This window comes from Periplaneta americana, chromosome 7 (genome assembly GCF_040183065.1).
Source record: "Periplaneta americana isolate PAMFEO1 chromosome 7, P.americana_PAMFEO1_priV1, whole genome shotgun sequence".
NCBI classification, from domain to species: Eukaryota; Metazoa; Arthropoda; class Insecta; order Blattodea; family Blattidae; genus Periplaneta; species Periplaneta americana.
Genome location: NC_091123.1, coordinates 15,034,038 through 15,054,874, shown reverse-complemented (window position 1 = coordinate 15,054,874; position 20,837 = coordinate 15,034,038). Strand labels below are relative to the sequence as shown.

At 35.4% G+C, this 20,837-nt stretch overlaps 1 protein-coding gene across 3 annotated transcripts; it reads right to left on the bottom strand.

The window, feature by feature from the left end:
• Positions 1–39: 39 nt before the first annotated feature.
• LOC138702936 (uncharacterized) lies at positions 40–17,129 on the bottom strand. 3 transcript variants are annotated; one of them, XM_069830348.1, is made up of 6 exons: positions 16,873–17,123; positions 12,072–12,209; positions 7,656–7,796; positions 3,096–3,263; positions 603–712; positions 40–523 (listed from the first exon to the last, which is right to left on the bottom strand). In XM_069830348.1, the coding sequence occupies exons 1-6, from the start codon at positions 16,937–16,939 to the stop codon at positions 203–205; spliced, it is 945 nt and encodes a 314-aa protein (XP_069686449.1). In that variant the 5' UTR covers positions 16,940–17,123; the 3' UTR covers positions 40–202. The 3 variants fall into 3 exon arrangements, with proteins under 3 accessions (XP_069686449.1, XP_069686448.1, XP_069686450.1); XM_069830347.1 differs by having other exon boundaries at positions 40–526; positions 16,873–17,119; XM_069830349.1 differs by lacking the exon at positions 7,656–7,796 and having other exon boundaries at positions 40–526; positions 16,873–17,129.
• Positions 17,130–20,837: the final 3,708 nt, after the last annotated feature.

Sequence of the window (20,837 nt, the reverse complement as noted above, 5' to 3'; positions counted from 1 at the left end):
TCAATCCAAGCGAGAACTATGAAGAAACAGAAACTGATAGCGAAGACGATCAGGAATAACTTTTATTTTGTCTTATTTCAATCTGACCAGAGAAACGAGTTACTGATTTTAGTGACTCAAATGATTGACCGAAAATTCGTGACCCAAATTTGCTGAGTGACCTAAAATTTCTGATCAATATACAGTGACCGAAATACAACTTTCAGCGAAAAAACATGATCCATTTGTCGGAGACCAATGTATCTGTGATCCATACATATATTGACTGAAAAACCTTGAACAAAGTTGCTGTGAATAGTTTTTGTATTTCAAATGTGTCTTTTTTCACTAATTCATTATGAATTTTTAGATCCAACAGTTCCTCTTCTTTCTTATATTTTTTAATCAGCAGATCTTTCTCTACTTCATTCATTGCCGAACTCTGAGCTGCCAAATCTGCAATATTGTTTCGGGACCTGTGCGTCTGTGAAGGAAGTTTCATCTTCGTGGAGGATTGAGTACAAGGAGTGGAAGATGATGATGTCTTCTAAAACAGAAATTACATTTTAATGTGTTTCAACAATAACTACCTTAAAAATTATTAATAAATAACAGGTACATACCTCAGTCATTAATTCACTGGTACCCACTGTTTCGCTCATATCTTCTCCTGCCAGATCTGCCTCCATGTATGTCTCACATCCAAAATTAATAATGTTGTTAGCAATTTCGCCTACAATGAAAGTAAAATGAAATTAAATATTTAAACATTATCTTCGTCAAACATTGCCCTATTTATACACAAATTATTTCTCACTGAAGTTGTTATGGTACCTATATAAATTAAATTATCTTCAAGTAACAAATTTATGAAAGCAGATGTATTTTGAATTTCCTTAGATGAAACCGGAAGAGGAAAACCTGAAGCCTGAAATAGGCAACGTTCAGAAATTTGATAGATGATCACCGCTTTCTAGATTCAGACAGATTCTTACTTATCTACGCGTTAACTATACTTGTTCTTTTTTTAAAGATGGGACATGACAGGAGCGTTGCGATCGGAAAAACAACTGAATGTCACATAGTGTGGTAGACTCGTTGCTATGGTAACAACGGTTGAGTTGCCAAACTTACAGTTCGCAAGTGGCGAGTGCTTCATAGCTCTCTTGGCGATATTTATTGTGCACACAATGTTAGCATTGGTACGTTTCGTCTTTGATTCTCTGTCGATTTTTGTATTGTTTTCTTACCTTCGCGTCAATTGTCAATGAATGTTTTAATGTCAGCCATCTTAACAATTGCTAGCTTCCATCAGTTGGCAGCGTGGTAGTCCATATTGGCGACATGGCACTGTAGTTCCAAGCTCGGCCGCCTAACTGTCATGTCTCATCTTTCCAATCATTAAAATAAACAAGGATAACAATTCTTTAACAGGTTTTCATGAAAAGTAACATTTTTAACAAATTGTTAAAGTTCTAATCATTCGTTACTTAACTTATAGTTAAGTACTTTTTAACATGTGTTGGTGAAACCCGCTAGACTTTGCTATAATTATTTTTATCTAAGTTCAATTTTATTATGTCGTACATACATTGCCGTTGCTGCTCTCGAGAACAGCTGTTTGAATCACGAAAAAGAAAAGAAAATAAAATTCCATGTCGTTAAAAATCGTTTCCCATATTTTATTATTATTTCATGCTTCATGGCCTAGACCCAAGTCTGTTCCATTTTCACAGTAGGTCTTGTCATAATTTCGTGGCCTTCTTTCTGTTGATTTGTAGTGGGATATATCAATTATCATTATCAGTAATTAATTATGTTCCACAGCGGCTTCTTTAGTCCTCATCTGGTATTCTTTATAAAGATTCTCCTTGCCATCTGTAATCTTTTGGTTTGTACGTCCTATTATTATTATTATTATTATTATTATTATTATTATTATTATTATTACTAGGCGTACCCATGCGCTCCGCTGCACCCGTTAGAAATAAATATAAAGTAATTACATAATTAAAATAGGACATTTGATCCAGGGAACATTCGTGTTTGATATAAGGATAAATCGTTTATTATGTTACTTAATTTAAATTGTATTTGCATAATTAAAAGAGACCACTCATAAAAATTATTTTAGGAAATAAAGGAAACGAATGTATAGAATAGCCTATCAAGTTTTCTGTGCATAAAAAGCTATTTTAATCTTACCTGTCCTCGATTCACTCACAAGTTACTCTAATAACATTATAACATTATGTCCATCTAGAGAAACTACACTTTCCAATGGTGAATTAATAATTAATTATACAAATCAGTTAATTTAGCTCTGATATTACTTCATACAAACACAGAAACATTATCTGTAGGCTATCTTTCATAGCTTTCGATTGTTGCTGTCCAAGGCCCCTTATAGTCGAAGTCATTTGTTTTTTAATTCATTACACGGCCTTAGATGGCAGTTATTTTAATTTTAAAACCCATTTATCTCATTAAATATCAGTCCTATCAAAATTTTTCAAGGAATAAAACTTATCGCAAATTAGTTTTAAAGAAACTTTTGTTATGTAACATTTTTCACAAAAATCAATAATAAGTGAGATATTTCGATTTATTTATTTCAGTTCCCCTTATAACCCCCCCTTTAAATAATGTATTTTGAATACCATATAGCCTAAAGTCTAAGTTACAACGAACTTAATTTATATTCCAATTTTCATCGAAATCCGTTCAGCCATTATCGCGTGAAAAGGTAACAAACATACAGACAGACAGACAGACAGAAAGACATACAAGCAAAAATTTCAAAAAAGCGATTTTCGGTTTCAGGGTGGTTAATTGTATATGTTAGGACCAATTATTTTTGGAAAATCGAAAATTACCAGAAAAATTTCGGCTACAGATTTATTATTAGTATAGATTATAGTAGTGGTGGTGATGGTGGTGGTAGTGGCGACAATGTTAGCGGTGGTAAATTTTATTTTTCTACTACTGTTTTGATGAAGATAGTGACTACTAGTAATGTTATTGACAAACAAATTAAAAATTGCAGGTAAAAATGAGCATCTTGTCTTAAACATTGAATTTTATCGATATTAAATATTAAGTAACAATATACTTACTGACATCTGCAATACATATTTCATCTACATTAGAGTAGTGAAAATCTGTCTGACATCCACATGTGCCTGTACCTGTACCCGCACTCGTATCTTGCACGCAGCTGGCGTAGTCCCCGAGCATGGTTGTGCACTGGCTGGTTTGTTTGCAAAAGCCCTGGTATCCAACATCTGTTAATTCGATACGCAAGACTTCTGTTAGGTACATTTTGTACTTCAAGGACATTTCAAGCATACCTAGTTATGAAGGAACCTTCAACAGTGTAAGGTACTGTATATAAAATTTTGGCTTCTGTGAGTTTTATTATTTTTAGACATTTTTAGAGGATATTCGGAACCAAGTTAATTATTAAATTAAGGGTATGAACTATCCCAAAGCTAAGATAAGAAGTAGGCCTATGTCTCCAGCATGGTCAATTTTGACCTTTCTGGACTACTGAAAATGAAGTTACAATACACTATTCAGGTACTGTCATCCCCTGAGGAGTTTAGTGCTGAGAGGAATGCAGTTCCGACTAGTCTAACGCGGTACTGGGTTGGGAGGGAACAGTGACAGCGGCAGTCTGGAAGGAAGTGCAATCATACTGAAAACATTTCACTCGTATATAGAGTACCTAACTCGTGCACACAGTCACACACTACTACAAACTGAAGACTGCATATTTTTGGACGATTAATACTTCCCACTCCGCTCGGCTCGGCTTGGCTGTAGCAACAAAATAATCTACCTGCAACCCCCCGCACCGATGGCAAGAATACCTCAGGTCCCAGCACTAAATTCGTCGGAGGAAGACAGTAGAACATAATTTTTCGTCCTGCTCAATAGTCCTACATTACAAAGTACAGTTAGTGCTAGAAAATAAAAATGTCATATTTATAAATAAATAAAATTATTCTGCACACTCTTGTTTACACGAAAGGGGACATGAAATTTAGCCAAAAAGAATACACAAAAACTAAAAATGAAATTAATAACATTTTAAAGAAAGAGGTTTGAGAGTAATACTTAATAGACCTACCAGAAAGCATTGCATCTGACAATGAAAAGAAATGAAGTCTGTAATTACGGTACCGGTATATAAGAAAGCAGATATGGTTTCCAAAAATAAATACTTTAAATAGGTAGACTTAAATGGAAAAATGATAATGGCATCACAAGACAGAAAAATTAAACAAGGCATGGAAGAAAGTTAGACAGAAAAAAGAAAATTGAAGCATTGCTAATGTTGATAATGATATAGGCCTAAAGCTATTTTGGAAAATAATAATTGATTAGCTATTTTTTGTAATACAGTAACAAACAATTTATCAAAACGTATTATGAAAAAGCAAAGCTTCTTCTTGGCCTATGACGATCTTACTCTAGTGAAGTACGATGTGGCAATGTTGTATGCTGCCTTGCTCTCTCCATCTGTCTCTCTCGACGCAAATGCTAGCAGACTACCGCCCTCCGAATTGCCTTCGACTCTAGTAGTAATAGTAGCAGTAGTAGTCCGCTGCTATTTACTACTAATCCATACTTGTATAGGCCTAATACAAAGTTGAATAAGAAGCAAGTAAGACAATTGTTATTTTAAAAGTAGAAGTAAAGAAGCAGGGCACTCCGAAATTGCAGAAAAAAGTACCGAGGTGGCGCCCTGGTCCGTCCTGACACGACTGCACCCTAGTCAGAAATTTCTATTTTCATTCTACACTTCAGGTCATTATGCCAAAATCTGTGGTGTCTACATATCCTTCTCTATTGCGACCATGACTCTACTCACGCGCAAGTAAACAAACCTGTACCTATAATCTTTTCGCTGTAAGAAAAATCCTAATGTAAACAATAGCACGTGACTGAAGTGAGGCTTCATTGGCCGCTGTTTGGCGCCCTAGATTCTCAGTACATGTTCCCGCCTACTGTTGTACATTCTGTTTCATGTTATTATCATCTAAACATTTAAGTAGGCCTAACCTCACTACTATGCATTCGTTTGCTTAGGAAACATTTACGTTACAATTACTGTAATTAAATTATTTTAAACTTAGATGTAAGGTCAATCGCTGCCGGACAGAGGAGTTATTCCTTCCATATCGGAGTCGTCAGAACTATCGTCGGCAGGATTTATGACGAGAAGGTCCACAACAGCGTCAGCTGTTATCCTTCCAGATGGAACATGCGGTCTGATTGACTTGCTCTGAACAGATAATGTTGGATTCAACTCACTTAACTTATTACATACATTTAAGACTATTTGTTTTTCTCCGCTTTTGAGAGGGTTTCCACAACACACACCGAGGATGCAGAAGCCATACTTGAGTACCACGTGCTTACGTGAACAACTACGGACTCAAGTGACGCCAGCTTGTTACAAGAACAGACTATATTGTTTTCGCTGTAAGAAAAATCCTAATGTAAACATAAGCACGTTGCTGTCATACCCGTGATTGGCTCCCAGTCGAAACACTCACATAACGCAGGAAAATATAGTTCGTATTAGGAAACCATAATCTTGTATTATTTGAAAATAAAAAATTGAATTCTAGTTGCTAAATATGACGAAACATATAACTTCACTCATATGTAAAACGCTATGTAAAAGAAAAGCTACTTTTATATTTTGTTATGTACTATGAACGCGGATGAATACCAACAGTAATACCGAGATAGTCTGTTCTTGTAACAAGATGGTGTCACTTGAGCTCGTAGTTGTTCACTTAAGCACGTGGTACTGAAGTATTGCTTCTGCATCCTCGGTGTGTGTGGTTATTAAACATAAGAGTGGAAACCCTTTAAAATGCGGAGAATAACAAATAGTCTTAAATGTCTATAATAAGTTAAGTGAGTTGAATCCAACGTTCCAGCTGGAAGGGATAACTGACGCTGTCATAAATCCTGCCGACGATAGTTCTGACGACTCCGATTGGAAGGAATAACTCCGTTGTCTGGCAGCGATTGACTTTATGCCTAAGTTTAAAAATAATTTAATTATAAAGTAAATATTTTCTAAGCAAACGAATGCATAGTATTGAGGTTAGGCCTACATGATGAGTAAGGGAAATGTTTAACATGGAACAGAATGTACAACAATAGGCGGGAACACGTACAGAGAATCTATGGCGCCAAACAGTGGCCAATGAAGCCTCACTTCAGTCACGTGCTATTGTTTACATTAGGATTTTTCGTACAGCGAAAAGATTATACCTCGGTATTACTGTTGGTATTCATCCGCGTTCATAGTACATAACAAAATATAAAAGTAGCTTTTCTTTTACATAGCGTTTTACATATGAGTGAAGTTATATGTTTCATCATATTTAGCAACTAGAATTCAATTTTTTATTTTCAAATAATACAAGATTATGGTTTCCTAATACGAACTATATTTTCCTGCGTCGTGCAAGTGTTTCGACTGGGAACCAATCACGAGTAGCTATGAGAGCAACGTGCTTATGTTTACATTAGGATTTTTCTTACAGCGAAAAGATTATACCTCGGTATTACTGTTGGTATTCATCCGCGTTCATAGTACATAATAAAATATAAAAGTAGCTTTTCTTTTACATAGCGTTTTACATATGAGTGAAGTTTATATGTTACATCGTATTTAACAACTAGAATTTAATTTTTTATTTTCAAATACCACAAGATTATGGTTTCCAAATACGAACTATATTTCCCTGCGTCGTGCGAGTGTTTCGACTGGGAACCAATCACGAGTAGCTATGAGAGCAACGTGCTTATGTTTACATTAGGATTTTTCTTACAGCGAAAAGATTATACCTCGGTATTACTGTTGGTATTCATCCGCGTTCATAGTACATAATAAAATATAAAAGTAGCTTTTCTTTTACATAGCGTTTTACATATGAGTGAAGTTTATATGTTACATCGTATTTAACAACTAGAATTTAATTTTTTATTTTCAAATACCACAAGATTATGGTTTCCAAATACGAACTATATTTCCCTGCGTCGTGCGAGTGTTTCGACTGGGAACCAATCACGAGTAGCTATGAGAGCAACGTGCTTATGTTTACATTAGGATTTTTCTTACAGCGAAAAGATTATACCTCGGTATTACTGTTGGTATTCATCCGCGTTCATAGTACATAATAAAATATAAAAGTAGCTTTTCTTTTACATAGCGTTTTACATATGAGTGAAGTTTATATGTTACATCGTATTTAACAACTAGAATTTAATTTTTTATTTTCAAATACCACAAGATTATGGTTTCCAAATACGAACTATATTTCCCTGCGTCGTGCGAGTGTTTCGACTGGGAACCAATCACGAGTAGCTATGAGAGCAACGTGCTTATGTTTACATTAGGATTTTTCTTACAGCGAAAACAGTATATAGTAAAGGAATAGCAAACCTGTTTCATCGGGCAACAAATTTCGCTGCCTGGCTAAATAGTTACTCATTCAAAAATGAAGAGCTCCGGATGCAATTTGGCAGAGTAATATGTTTTATGAAACGGAGAAACGTCGTATATACTCGTAAACAGTACCGTTTACAGACATTGCATATGAAGGGTTTAAAGAATCAGTATCACAATGTTTGCTTTCTATATCTACCTGCGAGACATTCCTTTTCGTCCTCACTGGGTGCGTATCCTTCCTTGCACATGCATTCGCCACTTATCTCATTCATGTACACACAGGTGGAATAAGACAAGCTCGCACAGTCTGCAGGTTCGAAGCAAATCCCACTCGTAGCTGTGTAAATCATAATAATAATAATAATAATAATAATAATAATAATAATAATAATCTGTGGCGCTACAGCCCGTGAAGGGCCTAGACCGACCAGCCGGCTGCTGGCCTCACGCCCACATGCCGAAGCAGAGGTGGACGATCTGTGTAAATCATACAAAATGAAATATTTGGGAATATTAGAATTATAAGTATGCTCGAAAATAGAGAAAATAAATTAATCGTGAGACAAGAATTAAAAATCAAACTAATGGTATAAAAAAAATTATCTATGGAGACAGACATGTCAAAATAGTAATCTGCGTTACAAGAGCGGTATGTTGAAGTTTTCATCTTCGAGGAAAAGTTTGAAAAAGCGAAACGTAGTTGAGCTTTTTTAATTTCCGAGAATTGAAAGAAAACATACCGCTCGTGTATCGTACATTATTTTGTGCGAAGATCGTTTATTACATACCTGAAAGATGAATTTCTAAATATTTGCAATGAAATCTCCATCTTGGTTTCTGTTCAATGAAGGCAAATTTGGGAAACAAAAATATCTATCTTCAACATTGTTGCTTTAAAATGTTTTCTGTGTTTACTATACTCCAGCAGGCCGTGATATACGTCTGTTTCCCCCCCCCCCCCCAGTCTTATACAGTTTCAGTTGCTAGAAATTGGAACTCGCTTCCGAGTGATGTAAGGGGTTGTTGGACAATAACTTACTTCATTTAGGTCAAAATTGTATAAATTCTTACTTAACAGATTAATTGCTGATTAATATTTGTTACTTATAATGAAACTAACATCTGTCCATTCTTATTATCATCATTAATTTCTCTAAATAGATTTACAAAACCTCTAATGGCAATTACATTAATATTCTCATTATAAAAATATATTTTAGATTTATATATATATATATATTTTTTTTCTCCCTGTAACATAGGTCTAGTAAGCTTATATTAAATTAATTTTCATCATTTTACTAGCTATCCCAAATATTAAATTATTTATAATTGATTGAATTAAATTAGCTCATTAATTAAGTTACTACTTTACCTTATAGGTTTATCTAAATTTAAATAAATATGTAGTCTACTAGTCGTTAAAATTGAAGAATATTGCAGGAGAACCTTTTAAGTTTAGTTTGTAATTTAAATATGTATTGTATTGATTAAGGCTGGTTGAGTGGAAGAGAAGGCCTTATGGCCTTAACTCTGCCAGCGAAAATAAAACATTATTATTATTATTATTATTGTTATTATTATTATTATTATTATTATTATTATTATTATTATTATTATAAATGCGAACTTAAAACAAACGGTAAGGTTATGTAATGATTTATTTTTCATTTTAATATTTTAACAATATTATTTATAAAACATATTGCAGTAATAACATCGGCATCTGGAATCTTGTTGATTTTTTCACGGCTTCCTTAATGTTACTTGCATCACAAATCCAGTAACTTTAGTGGAGTTGTAGAGTTTACTTAATTTTTGCAAATATTTAAAAACAATAATAACAGTGCAATAATTTAGGTGAAATTGCAGTGGTAAGTTTCCAATTTATAATTATTACTATATTGAACGTCTCTAAAAATAATATGTTAAAAGCCTAAAGCAGTAAAATCAATATGTCACTTAAGCGGTAAGAAGAGGGAATTTGTTATGTGTGTTAGGTTGGGAATATGAATGTGGAATTTCACACTTTCCGCGGATTGGTTTTGTGCGGAAACCAAGCAAATACGCACGATCTCGCACAAACGTTTTTTTCAATATCACGGCTGTTAAAAACAGTTATGAGTTATACAGTGTGGTGACTTGGAACAGACGTTTGAGATGGGCAGGACATGTAGCACGTATGGGTGAATCCAGAAATGTATATACAGTAGAGCATCGATTATCCGAAACAATAATTGGAATCGGGGGGAGGTGTTCGGATAACCGATTTTTCGGATATCAGATCATTTACGAAAACAAATTGTACCGAAACACTGATATTAAACACAAAACTATACATACAATAGGCCTAAATATTTTGTATCACACCTCTTACAAATAACACAGAGAACTGACTAGTCTAGTTTGACAAGTTCAAAATGGTTATTAAAGTAGGCCTGCAGTTTAGGAAAAGAAGACCAAAATTTTTTTCATTATGCTTCAGAGCTGAAACTCGTTTTTTTGCCGCTAAAACTGGCAAACAGCGCTAGCGAAACTTCTACATGGCGCGCCCGCAAATTTGAATTTTCCGACTGGAACACTTTCGGTTAACCGATGTTTCCGTTGATCGATATTCGGATAATCGATGCTGTACTGTAGAGTGTTAGTTGGGAGATCGGAGGAAAAAAGACCTTTGGGGAGGCCGAGTCGTAGATGAGAGGATAATATTAAAATGCATTTGAGGGAGGTGGGATATGATGGTAGAGACTGGATTTATCTCGCTCAGGATAGGCACCAATTGCGGACTTTTTGTGAGGGCGGCAATGAACCTCCGAGTTCTATAAAATCCATTTGTAAGTAAGTTGGTATTGTCCTTCCTTTCAAAATTTTTTCATCAAGGTGGTGGATTATATTGATCGTTATTTCAGTGTCCACTTTTAATACCTCTGAGGGAATACCATCTGTCAGATGCTTTTCCATTGAAAAATCTAGCACATTCTGAACTTTGTTCTCTTAACCAATATTAATTTCAAATCTAAACTACAACATGTTGAAATTTCTCCCTCTCTCTCCCTCTCACTTTCTCCTTCCTCTCCTCTCCTAACCTCTAACCTCTCTATCTTTCCCTCCTTCTCCATGGCATGATTGAAAACAACTTGAACCGAAAATAATGTTTTCTAATTCTAAGTCCTTTCAATTATTTGAATTACCCATATCTACAATAGTGACTTCTGTTTTGTTTTTGTAACTACGTTATAAAACAAAATAAATTGTTAAATGCATATTTATCTGCTTGGATGGACTGCTACACTATGTTGACTTTTAGTCTGTTATATTTCCATATGAAAATTGCATATGTAAGTATGTTAATTTTATTAATTTGGTAGCTTTATTTAATTTCATAAAAATAATTACTATGTATAATTAGGTATTGATATCATAAAATAAGAATGAAAACAGAAAGAAAGAATATTCTAGTAGGTACCTTTTTCTTTTTGACATTAGTAGGATACCAAATAATTGTGTTTTGTGGTCATCGTGCCCACAAGTGGCCAAGGCTGAATCAGTCATCCACTGTCTTCCTCCGACGAGTTTAGCGCTGGGACCTGAGGTATTCTTGCCATCGGTGAGGTGGGGGGGGGTTGCAGGTAGATTCTTTTGTTGCTACAACGAAGCCGAGCCGAGCGGAGTGGGAAGTATTAATCGTCCAAAAATATGCAGTCTTCAGTTTGTAGTAGTGTGTGAATATGTCATATCATATACATATTGTTTACCTAGGCCTATATGGTTTTGTTATTAATATATTAAATATATTGTTGCAATTTTTGCACAAACATCTCCCTGATGTCAGCTATGTTAATATTATATGAATTACTCATATTAAATATTTCACCGTTACAAGTCATTTTTAAGGAAACATGCTGTAAAAAAGTTTTTGGTTTTATTCTATTGGAATTTTAGAATATGTGTGATTGGTATCGTGAAAAACAGATTCCTATAATGTCATGCGAAAATCATTTGTTGGTGATATCTTAAAATACAAATCAAGTAGTTTTACTTCTCAAGTGAGTTTAGCAGTACAGTCTATTTAAATTGATTACTTTACAAATTTAATTCAATTCTACTAATCACTAAACTTTATAGTATGATTCTTCTATTCATTTATATTATTGTAGTTGTATTATGATTTTTATTTTTTTTATTGTATTTGTATTTCTGGTGGTGTGATGGCCTTAACTTCACTAGAATAAATAAATAAATAAATAAATAAATAAATAAATAAATAAATAAGTAAATAAATAGATAAATAGATACTGTAAATAGATAAATAGATAATTAAATAGATAAATCAATAGAAAAATCAATTAATTAATAAAATTTTCTACAATACTTTCCTCCTCTGAACACGTAAGTAGGAATGGTGTATCTCTATCTCGCCAAAAATACGTTAGAAAACTAATAGGCATACTGCTCTCGTAAATTGGGCGAATGTTTTCAGTATGACTGTACTTCCTTCCAGACTGCCACTGTCACTGTTCCCTCCCACTCCAGTACCGCGCTAGACTAGTCGGAATCGCATTCCTCTCAGCACTAAACTCCTCAGAGGATGACAGTAGAAAGTGGTACTTACTTGCAATGCAGTTTCTGTTGTCCTCTGAGGCGTAATGGCCCTGGAGACATTCGCAGACCTGTCCAGGTCCGCACACCATTTGCCTGGTGAGGCAGTTCTTGTCCACCTCGCAGTAATCCCCAATCGCCGCATTGTTACCTGCGTAACCAATTAGTAAATTTAATGCTTTTCAGCTGCAGAGACCATGTAGAGACGTTGAGATGATATATGAAAATAATGGAGTAATATACAGCGTAATGATGATGTGGGAAACTGAATTATTTAGGGAAATTTTGCAGCAAAGCCTATTTGTTTTCATAAATTGTACAGGATGCTATTGGATTGAGATGGGCGGACATCAGTGCTACGGAGGAATCGGAGATTACGAATAAAGCTCTCCACCGGTGATCTCCGGTACTACCGTAGGTGGAACAGGGGACATACGGAGGGTTGCGGGGGTTCGGAACGAAGCGACAGTTAGCTCAAGGACGACCGGCGCGTACGGACTGACGGTAGTTGTGAGTGGAATGAAATGGCACCAAATCAGATATCCGTCGCATGGAAATCCTTTAATTTAGTAGGTAGTAATAATAATTCGGACACTGTAAACTTTGTGGTCGAATTTACTCTAAGGGTGGTGGAACTTCGAATTTGTTAGACCATTTGAAGCGATCACACAATCGCGAACTTGATGAAAACAATTACGCAAAACATTTGATACGATTTCTTTTTAAATTGTTTTAGTGCTGTTGTTCCCAAAGGCTCACAGTCTATGAAAAAGTCTCGAAATTTCTCTAAAACGTAACTTTCAAGGCAATAAAAAACATATGATATATTTACAAGACGACTTGAGTTATATTTTATTGTTTAGACAACTTGAGTTATATTTTACTGTATGGATTAAAATATTTCTGAATGAAACTAAAGAAACATCTGGTAATAATATTATTACAATTATCCTTAAATTTATATCCATTTATATTTTTATTACAGAGCAAGAGTGGCGCGTTTTAGAAGAGGCAGTTCAAATACTGACACCCTTTAACACAATAATCACAATCCTGTCCGGTGAAGAATCTGAATAAATTATGTTGGACAGTAAACTTTATCCCATTGATAGCCCACGTTTCTTTTGTTTCATTCTGAAACTCCCTTAATATATTTTACGTTAACTAAACCGATTAGAATAATAATTGACAAACCCTGTTTGCGATTAAACGAGAGTTTCTAGGAGAATTAAAATATAAATGTTTACATTAGCTACCGAAAAGCTTTACTCTTGCGTTAGTTTTGCAGTTAGATTGAATGTTATTAATTTGATCAATGACATAAAACTAATACGGCTTTTCACATATACTATGAATTTCAAAACTAGAAAAAAAAAAAATCTGTCAGCTAACGTAGCACTTTAAGCAACACAAAAAAAAAAGAGCCGAAGAAAGAGAGAGAGATTAACATAAAAGAGAGATTAAACAACAACAAATTAGAACTTATTTTAAAAGATACGCGGACGTCAGCAGACTCGAATTACTACCTGATCCGACTAAAGGAATGCTCAGCGGAAAGTGTATGTCTGCGCCACAGCACATATACAACCTGCGCGGCATCAATCGGAGGTAACCGGAGGTCTCCGATTGAAAGCGCGCAAACAACCGCTCCGGAGAAAACCTAGTCATAAGCAGCACTAGCGGACATGTTTAGGAAACAGCGGTCGAGAAAAGCAAAGAATTGGGAGAGTGAGAAGATATTACTACAGAGTATTTGCCAGGAAACATGTCACATGGCAGCCATTTAAAATTATAGTAAGGTTACGAACACTTTTAGTATTTTTACGCTATTATGTATTACTGTAATTATGAACTGATTAATCTACATTACCGTATTCAGTACAAAAAATAAACATTGTACGTATTACAAAACTTTATTTTTAAATATCTACACGAAAATTAACTTACTAAATTTCAACATGGAAAAAAATGTTTGTGCAGTACAGTATGTCTTTTCATAACCTAAAACATATTTCCCAATTATCCGGCAAAGTCAGTTATCCGGCACTGGCTTTGTCCCACAGTTGCCGGATACGAGGAATTCTACTGTATATTATGATAGGGATTATACTTATGAATCAGTTATGATAGTTCATTGAAAACACTTTTAATAATTACACTGGGCCAATTCTAAGTGACAATTTTCCTGATTATAATACAATACATAAGAAATCTGAAATATTTACTTTTTTTCAGATATCTTCATTCTTCATGGACGAAATAAAACGAAAAACAGACAAAGAAATCGATTCATTCTTTATCACAATTAAGACTAAATGTATGTAATATTGAATCGGATATAGAACGCATTTTTCAGGGCAAAAAACAGGCAAGATTTCTCTCATCACATTCAGGTTGAGTACCGTAGCGTTGAACATGTCATATTTTAATCACTTATAAGTTAATAGAAGTTAGTGCAATTGAATTTGTCTATTTTTTGTAACTAAATCACACTATATATTTTTGTAATTTCTTCGCATAGATAACTACCATACAAAAATCAACATTTCCAAACACAGGGGTCCATAGCTTGCTTTTTGAGTCTGCAGTCCTTAGCACATTGTAAACCACTGCCGTACACAGAGGATCATTTAAAGCACGCATAGCATTTCTGACTGATTTATGGGGATTCGTGTGGAAACAAAAGATGGGCAGTACCTAGGCACAGAAAAAATTAATATTTATTTATTTATTTATTTATTTATTTATTTAATTTGTTTGTGTCTTTGTTTGTCCGTCTGATTGCCTGTTTATTTATTTATTTGTTTATCCATTTATTTATGTATTTATTTATTCGTTTATTTATTTATTTATTTATTTATTTATTTATTTATTTATTTATTTATTTATTTAATCTATACTAATAATAAATCTGTAGCCAAAATTTTTCTGATAATTTTCGATTTTCCAAAAATAATTGCTGTTGACATGTATAACTAACCATTCTGAAACCGAAAATCGCTTTTTTTTTTAATTTTTGTTTGTATGTATGTCTGTCTGTCTGGATGTTTGTTACCTTTTCACGCGATAATGGCTGAACCGATTTATATGAAAATTGGAATATAAATTAAGTTCGTTGTGACTTAGATTTTAGGCTATCCTATGGCATTCAAAATACTTTATTTAAAAGGGGGGTTATAAGGGGGCCTGAATTAAATAAATCGAAATATCTCGCTTATTATTGATTTTCATGAAAAATATTACATAACAAAAGTTTCTTTAAAAATAATTTCCGATAAGTTGTATTCTATACAAAATTTTGATAGGACTGATATTTAATCAGATAAATGAGTTTTAAAATTACAATAACAACGCCATCTAAGGCGCTGTACTGAAATAAAAACAAATGACTTCGTCTATAAGGGGCCTTGGACAACAACAATCGAAAGCTATTGAACATAGGCTAAGAGAATATTTCTGTGTTTGTATGAAGTAATATCGGAAGCTAATTACTTGTTTAATTATTATTTCACCATTGGAAAGTGTAGTTTCTCTAGATGGACATAATTCTACAATGTTATCACAGTAACTTCTGAAACATATAGCAAGTAATATAAAATATACACATTAAAAGTAAATGATGTGTCAATCTTCATTAAACTATGGTTGCATGTAATAAAAATTAAGAAACATGTTAATGGAATTGTCATTGCACCAAATGATTGCTCTCTGGACCAAAATGACCGCATTTTAATTATTTAAATACAATTTAAATTAAGTAACATATTAAACGATTTATCCTTCTATCAAACACGAATGTTCCCTGGATCAAACGTCCTATTTTAATTATGTAATTACTTTATATTTATTTCTAACGGGTGCAGCTGAGCGCACGGGTACGGCTAGTTTAAAATAAGACCCTTGTGAATTCCGGTGTTTTCATAGTCCATTAGCGACCTAACGTTAATGAATTATTTATTTTAGTCGTAATTTTTGGATTAAATTATTCTCAATATGCAGACCCCAGCAATAGGAAATATTGATCATTGCTTCCTTGAAAGTCAGTATCGTTCGGATGAATGGAAATCCCATGATTAATTTTATGACCCTCAGTGTACACTGCAGATAATAATATACTGCTAATGCTTTGAAAAGAATGATATGATTCATGCTTTCCTTAATTTCTAAAAATAGATTTCTAAAATCCTAAACTTCCTCTCCTGTGTACACTCGAAGTCGATTGTTCCCGAGATCGAGCAACATAACTATAATAAATTCAATCATGCAGTATGAAAACTCTTCAAATCCACTTTTTTCAAGTTATAGTTCATTATGCTACAGGTAAGACACCTATGCCTACTTGAAGAAGTCCCAGCTCCAACAGACCAACATAAACACCTTTCCTGTGCCAAAATAACCCAACGTTACACACGAAAATCGTGAATATAGGTTATACAGCCCTGCTAGTAACATTTTAGCGTTTTAAAACTTTGAAGAACCTAATTTGAATTGCTTATGTCCTAAAAATACAAAGCTTGATGATGATGATGATGATGATGATGATGATGATGATGATGATGACGATGACGACGACGACGATGACGATAATTATATAGTCAAGAGTTAAGAGGTTTCACATGATCGATAAACATTTCCGGCGTAAGTTTCGAAATATCTGCGAAGTCTGTCACATCTCGCTTAAAAACAAGCAAAATCCATGCATTTAAGATAGAAAAATTGTACTTTCAATACCAATATTATAGTTCTTATAGGTCATATTTCAATTATTACTGTAAAACAATAAATTAATTTTTATTATATTGTTATTGACGTACCTTTTGTTTTTGACGTCGTCAGAAGCAAGAAGAAAACGAAGGAAAGCGATACTTCAACGTTAAACATTGTTCCAGTTTTCTTTTTTTATATATGCCTAATTAAAATCACCGTTGTGGGGATTTGTGTCCACTTTGAATAATAGTTATGTATCTGTGCTTATCACGTGGATAAATCGGCTAGCTGTTATAAACCTTATCTATTCTTGTTCAGTTGATAATATGATGAAACGTCGAGCGATACGCAGACAATATTTCGCCATCCTACTCGATCCGTAAATAGAGAATCATTATAGGAACTTAAAAATATATAAGCGTATAAAGAATCAGTATGCGTAATGTGAGACAGAAAAGAAGGGGTTTTCCGGGTATTCTGGAATTTTGTCCTATACTAGTACATTTCACTTGACGATATGTGTCAGAAGAAGAACAATAAACAGTTTGTATAGCTACATCTGAAATCTGGTTAGTGTAATATATATCTAGTTAGCGATGTATGCAATGGAGATGGAAAGGAACTGGCCACTTTACCCCATTATCTCCTAACCTAGTTATATCATGAGTGACGCCTTGTTTGTGTTACTTGTGGGGTCTAGACCTGTCTTCGGACAATTCACTAAATAACAACTCATAAATTGAAGGACTCAGCGCCAAAGGTGACTGACCCACAATATTAGAAAGAATTGGGATAATCATTCCTAGGGAAAGAGATTTTGCAATACTGTATGTGATACAAATGACCAACCAACATCTGTTACGGAATGCTAATGATATCGTAAGTTGCATTTGGAACTTCTTGAAAAGCCGGTTTTGTGATTGCCATACCTGACTAAGCCACATCATAATCTGTAAGCCACAAACGACAGATGTGGATCTATAATTTGGGCATTCATGATCACCTCTCCAGTAAAGGTTTTATGTACATATGTGGTCCACAGGAAAAAAGGATCATGCCTTATAAAACACATCGAAGAGAAACTTTCTAATAATATACGGTAACACATTTGATACTCTACAGTGATGCATGCGGTGGACATAATAGAAATATAAATGTACATTTTTATCTCACATTCTACAGAACTCGCCCAGTCTTCAGAATATTGATAAAAAATTCTTCATATCAGGTCATAGTTTTTCCAGATGACCATGATTTTTCAGTGATTGAAAAATCAAAACGATACAATCCGAACTTCCATGTACTAGAACAATAGATGGAGATTGACGGAACTGCGAGAAAGAAAGCTTCTTACTTCGATGTCATTATAATGGAGGCTGCAAATTTTTCAGTACCACATGTTTAGATAAAGATATCACCAATCGCAAAACCACTGTGGATAAAAACAAAGTTAAAACCACTTGGATACGGTTGGAAAGAACATCCAAGAGATCTGAAAATGAAACACAGCTATTCTGAGGAAGCCCCTTTCATGGTTGTGGATTTGACTAAAAAGCACCGAGGAAGGCCAAGGGTATTCGGAAATCTAGATTTACCAAAACTATACCCTAAAGGAAGATCTCTGCAAAACTCCTTGCCGCACACTTTTCATCACTTCTGGCCTCACCAGGGAAGTACTACGCCGATCACTACTGTACTACGCCGTGAGCTACTGTACTGCGCCGTGCGATGTTGTTCAACGCCGTGCACTACTGTGCCATGCCGTGCACTACTGTAGGCTACTACGCCGTTCACTACTGTACTACGCCGTGAGCTACTGTATCAAGCCGTGCGATAATGTACTGCGCGGACTGCGCCGTGCGATGTTGTTCAACGCCGTGCACTACTGTGCCATGCCGTGCACTACTGTAGGCTACTACGCCGTTCACTACTGTACTACGCCGTGAGCTACTGTATCAAGCCGTGCGATAATGTACTGCGCGGACTGCGCCGTGCGATGTTGTTCAACGCCGTGCACTACTGTGCCATGCCGTGCACTACTGTAGGCTACTACGCCGTTCACTACTGTACTACGCCGTGAGCTACTGTATCAAGCCGTGCGATAATGTACTGCGCGGACTGCGCCGTGCGATGTTGTTCAACGCCGTGCACTACTGTGCCATGCCGTGCACTACTGTAGGCTACTACGCCGTTCACTACTGTACTACGCCGTGAGCTACTGTATCAAGCCGTGCGATAATGTACTGCGCGGACTGCGCCGTGCGATGTTGTTCAACGCCGTGCACTACTGTGCCATGCCGTGCACTACTGTAGGCTACTACGCCGTTCACTACTGTACTACGCCGTGAGCTACTGTATCAAGCCGTGCGATAATGTACTGCGCGGACTGCGCCGTGCGATGTTGTTCAACGCCGTGCACTACTGTGCCATGCCGTGCACTACTGTAGGCTACTACGCCGTTCACTACTGTACTACGCCGTGAGCTACTGTATCAAGCCGTGCGATAATGTACTGCGCGGACTGCGCCGTGCGATGTTGTTCAACGCCGTGCACTACTGTGCCATGCCGTGCACTACTGTACTACTCCGATCACTACTGTACTACGCCGTGCATTCATAAATTTAAAATAAATATTATAGTCCAGACATATGATCTGAAGTCATTAATTCATCAATTTAAGCGCATAAACAATCATAAACAAAAGCAAAAAAAATCTTTTGAATTCAATATTTTCTAACGTTAATAGAAAACTTGCGAATTCTAAATGAGGCAGTGGAGCAAGTGGACAGCTTCAAACACTTGTGTTATACTATAAGCAGTAACATGAGCTGCTGCCAGGAAGTCAAAAGGAGGACAGCAATGGCAAAGGAAGCTTTTAATATTAAAAGGAGCATCTTCTGCTGACCTCTGAAGAAAGAACTAAGGAAGAGATTAGTGAAGTGCTTTGTGTGGAGTGTAGCATTGTATGGTGCAGAAACATGGATATTACGACGAATTGAAGAGCAGCGAATAGAAACATTTGAAATGTGGATATGGAGAAGGATGGAGCGTGTGAAATGGACAGAGTAAGAAACGAAGCTGTGTTGAAAAGAGTGGGTGAAGAAAGAATGATGCTGAAACTGATCAGGAAGAGGAAAATGAATTGGCTGGGTCACTGGCTGAGAAGAAACTGCCTACTGTAGGAACGGTGAACGGGAGAAGAGCTCGGGGCAGAAGAAGATATCAGATAATAGACGACATTAAGATATATGGATCATATGCGGAGACTAAGAGAAAGGCAGAAAATAGGAAAGACTGAAGATTGCTGGGTTTGCAGTGAAAGACCTGCCCTTGGACAGAACATTATGAATGAATGAATAGAAAAATAAAGAGTTCAGACAAATTTGGGGGGAGCAGTGGTCCCCCCCCCCATAACTCCGCCTATGTATATATGCATTTACAAATGAGGAGGCGTGACGTGGCATGTGAGCTATGCGATCGAATATAAAGTATACTGTGGGAACGTGGTTATATAAAATAGACAGAAATATAACTGATAACATGAGAAACTAAATCGTTTCGCTATACATAAAAATATATGAGAAAGTATGCGTCATCCTTGTTACGCTCATTTTTTCTGTGTAAATCCTTATCTTATTGCTGTAGTACAGTATTTCATTATCATTGATTTTATACACTGCATACTGAATGTCATTTTCTGATCGCTTTACTGTTTCTTGGTGACCTGCGAAATACGGGGCTTGTAGAGTTGTTTTATAGTTTCGTCCATTTGTCAAAGATAATATAAGATAATATACATTCCTAATACTGATAATCTCTGTTAATTTATCTTAATTGACTGCTAATCAAATAAATAATCTTTGTCTTACCTCGCACCGAGTATGGCACCCGTTTCGGGTGGTAAAATTTCAAATGCTTACTGTAACAACACAGCCACACCCGAATGCTAATATTATTAGTAGTTAGGCCATGAACCAATGAAACTTGTGTGACCACTTTTAATACTACCACATAGGCACCCTCGCTACAGGCATGTGGGATCCGAAGTTTCGTATTAAAATCATACGCAGTC

Bases quoted from the DNA above. Each gene is read 5' to 3' on its own strand.
- LOC138702936 (XM_069830347.1), bottom strand. From the start codon at position 16,939: ATGTTTAACGTTGAAGTATCGCTTTCCTTCGTTTTCTTCTTGCTTCTG. The intron at 7,797-12,071 runs GTAAGTACCACT...TGATTTACACAG, and splicing joins CAACAGAAACTGCATTGCAA to CTACGAGTGGGATTTGCTTC. The intron at 3,264-7,655 runs GTAGATATAGAA...TCGAATTAACAG, and splicing joins CGAAAAGGAATGTCTCGCAG to ATGTTGGATACCAGGGCTTT.